This window comes from Vulpes lagopus, chromosome 8, assembly GCF_018345385.1.
Source record: "Vulpes lagopus strain Blue_001 chromosome 8, ASM1834538v1, whole genome shotgun sequence".
Lineage (NCBI taxonomy): Eukaryota > Metazoa > Chordata > Mammalia > Carnivora > Canidae > Vulpes > Vulpes lagopus.
Window position 1 is genome coordinate 122252020 of NC_054831.1, and position 8365 is coordinate 122260384.

The following is an 8365-nucleotide window of genomic DNA, read 5'->3' on the forward strand; positions in this document are numbered from 1 at the left end:
AAGGACCAAAGGAGGGAATTCAGCCGGAGCAGGAGGGCGGGGCAGGGGCGTGCCATCCAGCCAATCGGAATCTCCCTGGCGACTAGTGACTCACGTGCAAAGCTCCGCTGACCAATGGCAGGGCCGCCGGGAGGCGGGGCGCTCCCGCTGTGTGACAGCTGTCTGGACCAATGGGCATGTCGCCCGCGGCCTATAAGAGTCCGCTGGGCCCCTGGCTACCGGCTCTAGGGTCGGTTGGTCGTCGCCGTCGGAGGTGTGCCCCGAGTTTGCCTCGCCGTCGCTGCCACCCGGTCCCTGCAGCCGCGCCCCTCGCCTTGGCCCAGGCGCTCTCCCCGCCCGTCTCCCCTTGGTCACCCCACCCCCCGGTTTCTGCCGTCGGGGCCCGGGGCTGGGCTAATGATGCCGTCGGAGAGTGGAGCTGAGAGCCGGGACCAGGCAGCCGCGCAGGTGGGGACGGCTGCGGCCTCGGCGGTGGCCACGGCCGCCCCGGCAGGCGGCGGCCCCGACCCGGAGGCCTCCTCGGCCTCCCTCGGACGGCACCTGAGTGGGCTGGGCTGGCCACAGGTGAAGCGACTGGACGCGCTCCTGAGCGAACCCATTCCCATTCACGGGCGCGGCAACTTCCCCACTCTGAGCGTGCAGCCCCGGCAGATTGTGCAGGTGAGAGGGCCCTGGGCGCGGGGTATCCTATCTCCGACCTGAGGTTGTCGTGCCGGGAGGCACCCAGAGTCTGTCCTGTTCTCTGGACTGCTAGGGAAAATGAGGCTTAGAGAGGGACAGGGATTGTAACGATCTCCCCGAGCATGGATAGCAGACCATGAGCCCTCCCCACTTAGCTTTCCCTTCCCCCGCCTCTGGAGAGCCCGATTCCTCTGGAACCATTCACCCTGGCCCTAGCTAGGAAATGGGAGGAGAGTGGGGAGGGACTTGGCTGTGCTGGGGGTGGGGGTGGGGGTGGCGGCGGCGGCGAGAGAACAGCCCTGCCTGCTAAGAAATAAGATACCAGGGAGCCCTGGATGGGTAGGTGTGCATGCTTGGGTTAAAATAGTTGTTGGGTGGTTTTTTTTTTTTTCCATTTCCAAATCTTCATAGTTGGGCTTCACCCACCCACCCACACACCCATTCCCTCTCTCAAGGTCCTAGGGGCAGACTTTGTCCTGTGCTCCCACAGCCCTTGGCTCAAGAGCTCCGTAGCTAAGTGCAAAAGCCAAGAAATTCTTTTTTTTTTTTTTTAAGGTTTTATTTATTCATGAGAGACACAGAGAAAGAGGCAGAGACATAGGCAGAGGGAGAAGCAGGTTCCATGCAGGGAGCCCGATGCGGGACTCGATTCCGGGCCTCCCGGATCATGCCCTGAGCCAAAGGCAGACGCTCAACCACTGAGCCACCCAGGCTTCCCAAAAGCCAAGAAATTCCAATAAGGACTCCCTCTCAGCTCGAGTTGTGGCAGGAGGGGATTAACTAAGCACCAAGCCAGATCTGGTGCCTGCCTGCTGGAGGTGTCCAGTTTAGGTGGTTCTCTCCTTCCTCAAAATTGGAAATGAAGGCTGGCCTAATGCCTCCTAAAGAGCAGGAAAAGAGAATTCTGATAGCACTCTCCCCTTTTTTGGACTCCTTTTCCCATTTACCTAACTTTTAGCACCCCTAAAATTGCTCTTTCATCTGTATAACCTAGGTGCTGTCATACCCTGAAATGCCATAATATGGTAATTGTATCCATTTTCTGGCTGGGGAAGCTGAGGTTCCAAAAGGGGCAGAAAGCTGCCTAAGATTACCTAAAGAGGTGAAAATCAAACCTAAAGAATCATGGGTCTTCCTGGGAGCCACCTGCTGGCAGGTTCAGTGTTTCCTACACCATCCCTAGTTCCTTCTAAGGCTCAACTTCTAAGTCTTAGGAAAGTCTTCTGATAGAAACCAGAAAATCCAGCCACAATTCCTGTGTATTCCTGCCAGTAGATGGACTTTCTTTCTCAGGAGTTGTCCACAGAAGCAAGTGAAGCAGGCCATTCCCCTGCCTCCTACCATCTCAGCCTCCATTGAGGAGGAAGGGTGCCTGCTAGGGGATTACCTCGCCCTCCCTCCCAGGGAATGGGAGGGGGTGGGGGCAGATTCCCCAGGGCTGACTCACCTGCAGCCCCAGTGGTGCTCACTGAGGCATTCCTCAGTAGCTGCCCTGCTGTCATGGGGTAATTAGGAAACCAGTTGAAGCTTTTCTCCCCAGGACACTCAGGTCAACCTTGGGGCCCCAGCTGCTGTATCTCCAGGACTGCTGTCCCAGACACAGGGGAAGGAGGAGTCCAGTGTGGAAACTCCCCTCTGCAGGGACAAAGGGTGCTCTGGAGGGGAAGTCCCTGCCAAACTGCCTTTACTGGTGTCCACTCTGTGTCAAGCCCTATTCAGGACACCAGAGCTACAGATGTGCCTGGGACCCCACCTCTCTGCCCTCAAGGTCCTCCCTTGAGAACAGTGTTCTCCTGGATTACGGTCAAAGATGTCCCAGAGCAGGGAGCTGCTGGCTGTGGTGGGGAGAGGGAGGGGAGGCTTCAGAGCTGGCCTGGGAGGTTGGACATCTGGCTTCAGGGCCTGGACTATTCTCCGTTCCCTTTGCTGGGCCCAGTGTCCCCATCTGGTCAACACTGATGAGTTGGACTACTCTGGCACACCCTTTCAGTTTCCAAGATCCAAACAGAACAGGTACCTTCACCTGGCCTATACACTTGCACCCACAGGGAAGAAAGTCCATCTGCAGGTGGGAATCTACAGCTGGCAGCTTCACAAACTGTGTGTGTGTGTGTGTGTGTGTGTGTGTGGTGGGGCAGAGGTGGTCCTGGGTGTGCATGGGGCATGGACAGTGGTGCTTGGTGTATATGGGGATGAGGGTCATCATGCTGGCTATGTGTGGAGGTGGGGGTGCTGGTGATAAAGGGAGGGATGTTAGGTATGTGTAGTGGGAGAGGCTGGTTGTCCATGGTTCAAGAATTAGAAACTTTCTCCCTCTGTCTCCCCACAAGACCTAGCCTACAGCAGCAATCTGAGCAGCTAGAGATGCTATTCTTGCATATACCTGAGCTAGAGGGATTCATTCTCCTGTAGGAGTCATCGTGTCGGAATCCCCCCCCACCCCCCCGCCTACAGCTCTGGGATGCCTGGTTCTAATTGAGCTCAGCCACACTTCTTGGCTGTGTGACCTTGGATAAGTCCTTTGCCCTCTATGGGCCCAGGGAATTGAATTAGACATTCAGATCTCTCTAGCTGCAGCCAGAGGGCCTGCATCAGGCAGCTCCAGATTTGAGTTTTGTAAGCCTGCTGGTGGACAGCACCTATAGCCCCCTGCAGGTCTTGGCAATGACCCAGGAACAGAGTTTCTGGGGATGCCCTTGGCACAGGGGAAAGGAGGGTGCAGCCATGGCCCTCTCCATGGCTAGAAAGTCTGATTCAGGAGGCTCCAAGCTGCCCTGCAGTCTTTGGGAGTGGTGGCGGTATCTGGGGTCCGCCTGCCAAGCTGGCTGTAGTCACACCTGGGAGGGAGACACCAGCTGCAGGTTGGCTGACACAGCCGGCCCCATGGCCTGACGTAGGCGATTTAACGAGGATACTGCTACCTACTCACCAGGCCAGATGCCATGCCCTGGGGTGAGCATCAGCCTGGGAGCAGGAGCTAGCATTGAGTAAGGCTCAGTCAGCTCTACTGGGACACGGGGAGGGGGCTGGTCTGCTCTCTTTGGCCTGCATGGGCGCAGTTGCCAGCTGTCCGAGTGTGGGTTACGAGTCCCGCAGGCCGGACTGTGGCAACTGGCCCCTGACCTCCAGCTTCTCCAGCCTCTCTGGCCAAGGCATCTCCCTTTCCTAACTGCCTTGCCTCTGGGCTGCAGTGACTGGAGGGTCACCTCTTTGAAATTTTGAAAGTGAGAGAAGATTAGAATAGTTTCTGGTCTCTACTCCTTCTAAACCCTGGGATGGCGATGTGTTGAAATGAGAGTCTGTCCCACCTGGATTTGAAGGCACCTCTACATGATCTTGGGCAGATGACTATGCTCCTGTGAGCCTTGGTTTCCCCATCTATAACTCGGAGATCATAAAGGGCTGTCCCCAATAGGGGTGCCGGGCTGGCTCAGTCAGTGGAGCATGTAACTCTTGATCTCAGGGTTGTGAGTTCGAGCCCTATGTGGGGTGTAGGCATTACTTAAAAAGAAAATCTTTAAAAAAAAAAAAAAAGAAAGAAAATCTTTAAAACGAGGTATTAAAAAAAAAAAAAAAGCTCTATCCCCCATAGATTGTGGTGATAAGGTCCAGGTATTCAATAGGTGGCTAACTGGTATTCCTTTCCCACCCCCCATCCCCACAGCTCCTCCTCAGCATGTTCCTGATGGCCAGTTGCTGACCCCCATAGCCATCACAATACCTTCCCCTAGTCGGGATCCTCCTCCCGGAAGCCTTCCTGGAGGGAGCCGCCCGCCTCAGATTGCCCCACTGCGGCTTGCCTCCTCAGCACTTAAGTGCATTCTTCGCAGTAATTCCTGAGAAGCGAGGAGGGCAGCCCAGCCCAGTGGTGCGCGCTGACTTGGCAGCAAGGCGGGGTTGCAGAATCACTCAGGGCAGGAATGCTGCTTGGTCACTTTCAGGACTGTGTGTGAAGCACCCTGGGTTACTGAGAAAACTGAATGTCCAGGCCCAGCTCCTTCTCCCCACATGGTCCTAGGCCCAGAGAGATGCCTCTGGCCAAAGAAACAGACTCCAGATGCCTGGTAGGTTTGCCGGTCACGTTCCTGTGTCAGCAGACAACCTCTGCTGCATCTCTTCCCACTTGGGCTGGGCCTGAACGCCTCCTGAGATGATCGTCCCAAGAACAGAAAAGGTCTGGGTTTTCACCCCCAGCCTCACCACTTCCGAATATCCTCCCCACTCGAACCTTAGAGGTCTCACCACTGCAAACCTCAGGTTCCTCGGCTCTAAAACAAGTGCTGTGTGAATCTCAATTACATTCCCAACACATTTGAGCAGTTAGCATCATGCCTGGCACAAAATGAAATGTTTTACTTGCAGCTTTAGAGAGGTAGAGTAGCCTAGTGGTTAAGACCTGAACTGAGTTTAATTCACCGGCTATGTGACCTTGGGCAAGTTACTTGGCCCCTCTGTGCTTCTATTTCTCCATGTGTAAAATGGGAATAATAGTACCTACCCTTTGAGGTAGGTACTAATTGTGAGAATTATACGAGTTTATATCCTAACGTATAAAGTGCTTAGACAGGACCCGGCATTTAGTAAATTCTACATATGTGTTTGCTATCATTAGTGCTGTTCTTTCAGAGTCTTTCCTCCAACGAGCCATTCTCCAGGTTAGGAAATCGAAGCTGTAGAGGGTCAAAAGACTTTCTAAAGTCATGACAGCTGATAAGCGGTCAACGCGGTTAATGTTGGTGTGCTTATTACACGGAATCCCGTAGTAGCCCGGGGGGCCCAGGATCCTGACCCCTCTGTCTCCTGCTGTCTCTCCGGCAGGTGGTCCGCAGCAGCCTAGAGGAGCAGGGACTATGCGTGCATGGGGTGCGGTTACACGGCTCTGCTGCCAGCCATGTGCTGCACCCGGAGAGTGGCCTGGGCTACAAGGACCTGGACCTGGTGTTCCGTGTGGACCTGCATGGGGAGGCGTCTTTCCAGCTGGTCAAGGAGGTAGTGCTGGCCTGCCTGCTGGACTTCCTGCCGGCCGGTGTGAACCGAGCCAAGATCACTCCACTGACACTCAAGGAGGCATACGTGCAGAAGCTGGTGAAAGTGTGTACCGACACGGACCGCTGGAGCCTCATCTCGCTGTCCAACAAGAGTGGCAAGAACGTGGAGCTCAAGTTCGTGGACTCGGTCAGGCGCCAGTTTGAGTTCAGTGTAGACTCCTTCCAGATCATCCTGGACTCCCTGCTGCTGTTTGGCCAGTGCTCATCCACCCCCATGTCTGAGGCCTTCCACCCAACGGTGATAGGCGAGAGCTTGTATGGGGACTTTGCTGAGGCCCTGGACCACCTGCGGCACCGTGTCATCGCCACGCGCAGCCCTGAGGAGATTCGTGGCGGTGGCCTCCTCAAGTACTGCCACCTCCTGGTGCGGGGCTTCAGGCCAAGGCCCAGCACCGACGTGCGTGCCCTGCAACGTTACATGTGCTCCCGCTTCTTCATCGACTTCCCAGACCTGGTGGAGCAGCAGCGCACACTGGAGCGCTACCTGGAGGCCCACTTCAGCGGGGCCGACTCAGCCCGCCGCTACGCCTGCCTGGTGACGCTACACCGCGTGGTCAACGAGAGCACCGTGTGCCTCATGAGCCATGAGCGTCGCCAGACGCTGGACCTCATCGCCACCCTGGCGCTCCAGGCGCTGGCTGAGCAGGGCCCGGCCACGGCGGCCGCCCTGGCCTGGCACCCCTCGGGCCCCGATGGGGTTGTGCCCACCACCGTGAGTTACTACGTGACTCCTGTGCAGCCCCTGCTGGCTCGGGCCCACTCCTACCCCACCTGGCTGCCTTGTAACTGACTCAGACCCTGGCCAGAAAGTACTGGGCCCACGCTGATGGAGTGGGGCCTCCAGGAGTGTGCAGAGGATGCCACCAGAAACAGGCAGCCTGTGCTGAGTGGCCCAGCACTGCTGCAAGGTTGGGCCTTTGACTGAACACACTGGACCCCACTCATCCCCAAGCGAGGCCCCCATGGGCTTAAGGCCAAGCTGAGGTTCTTGATTGGCCTTTGGGTTATTGCACCCCACTTTGGAGCAGCATAACTGTGGGGTGTGGGGGCTCTTTGTCTTGGGGGTCAATTGCCTTCAGGAGACAAAACCTGTTTAGGGTGATAGCCTCGATGCTCATCATCTTAGGTTGATTTCTGTGGCCTAGAAAAGGTCTTTTTGGGTAAAGCCAGCCCATAGTGATCCCAGCAGCCTCTGAAGACCTACAGCCCACACAATAGCTAAAATATGGTATGTTATACAAACTACTCACTTTGGATTGAGCCAGGCCCCTAAGAGGGCCTGGCGATCCAACCTGATTAATCACTGGGAGGAGGGAAACTGAGGCAGGAGGCAGCTACCTGGGTTTGCAGAGGGATAAGTTTAGCCCAGTTTGCAAACACCCCTACCCCAAGCTGTCGAGGTTTGTGGTGAGCAAGAGCCAAGCTGCCAGGGGTGGGACACCGCCTATGCCCCTTCTGGGCTGTTGCTCTCTTCCTCTGTGTTGTGAGGATCCCTCTGCCTAGAAGCTTGTTCTTCAAAGGGTGCTGGGCCCAGAATGGCCACAGTCAAGTGCTCCCACCCCACTGGCCTGGCTACAGGGTCTGCACTTGGAGGAAGGGAACCATGCCCCACTTCCTTTCCCATCCCTCTGGATTTGTCACCATTTTGCACTGTTAACACCTGCCAATAAAGATCGTCTACACTAAACCTAGCACCCTGATTTCTCCTGGGAGAAGGACCTTCCCTGGCAGTGGGGGGGGGGGGGGGGGGCTCTGGCTGCCTCTCCCAGCCTGTGTCTGGCTTGTGTTGTGGGCAGGGACATTTAGGTGGGTTGGTGTCTGAATCCTGGGCTGTGGCTGAGGGATTGCATCTCCTTCCCTCAACCCCAGCCCCGGCTGGAGGACTATGCCAGGAGCTCTCATCTAGAACATGTGACTTATACCTGCTAATTGCCTCAGCAAGTCTCTTGTTAAAGAGTAAATTTGTCAGTATTTCCTACCTGGAGTCCTGATGACCCTGGATTTGGCCTCACACTCCAGGGCTAGGGCTGCTTGACTCCAGCTCTGCCCACCCAACCCACTCCTTCTCAGGAGGCTGGCAGACAAGCTGAGTGAGTTTGAATTGGAGACCCCTTCAGACTGGGGGTCTTCTAGCATCTTCCAGAATGAGAGCTCAGGTTTGGCCTCCCTACCTGAGAAAGGGGTTCCATCAGTTCTCTGGCTCCCTCTCTAACTGCCAAGCACTGATAGGCACACTCTGGCCTGCCCTAAACAGGTCTCCTAGAGGGACAGGGTCTCTCCTTTTCAAATCCAGCCAGGGCCCTGTCAGGCTCTCAGGGAGCTATTCCCTCAGGGCATCAGCCAGTCACTGGCCTGGACGCTGCCCACTGTTTACCCAGCCCCTTTGATCCAGGGATTGCAAAGCCCTTAACATATTCAGCCTCATTAGTGGTTTCTGAAGTGGTGGCTTTGATGGTTTCAGCCAGGGTTAAAAAAAAAAAAAAAAAAAAAACAAGGCCACAGAGGAGGCCCTTAGGTGAGTCCAGCCACCTCACCTGCTCAATGAGTCCCTGCAGTGCTCGAAAGGGCTAGGACATTGCGTGGAAAGAGTTTCTTGGCTTGGTAACTGAAAGCAGCCTGCCATCCCACCCTATTTG

The 8365-nt window shown here is 55.9% G+C and overlaps 1 protein-coding gene across 1 annotated transcript; it reads left to right on the forward strand.

The window, feature by feature from the left end:
• The first annotated feature begins 223 nt into the window (after positions 1-223).
• Positions 224-7416, forward strand: TENT5B (terminal nucleotidyltransferase 5B). Its single transcript, XM_041767538.1, has 2 exons — positions 224-660; positions 5500-7416. Exons 1-2 carry the CDS (start codon positions 397-399, stop codon positions 6517-6519), a joined length of 1284 nt encoding a protein of 427 aa, XP_041623472.1. The 5' UTR covers positions 224-396; the 3' UTR covers positions 6520-7416.
• Positions 7417-8365: the final 949 nt, after the last annotated feature.

Excerpts from the sequence above, each read along its gene's own strand:
- TENT5B (XM_041767538.1), top strand. The coding sequence starts at position 397 with ATGATGCCGTCGGAGAGTGGAGCTGAGAGCCGGGACCAGGCAGCCGCG. Across the intron at positions 661-5,499 it reads AGCCCCGGCAGATTGTGCAG|GTGGTCCGCAGCAGCCTAGA; the intron begins GTGAGAGGGCCC and ends TCTCTCCGGCAG.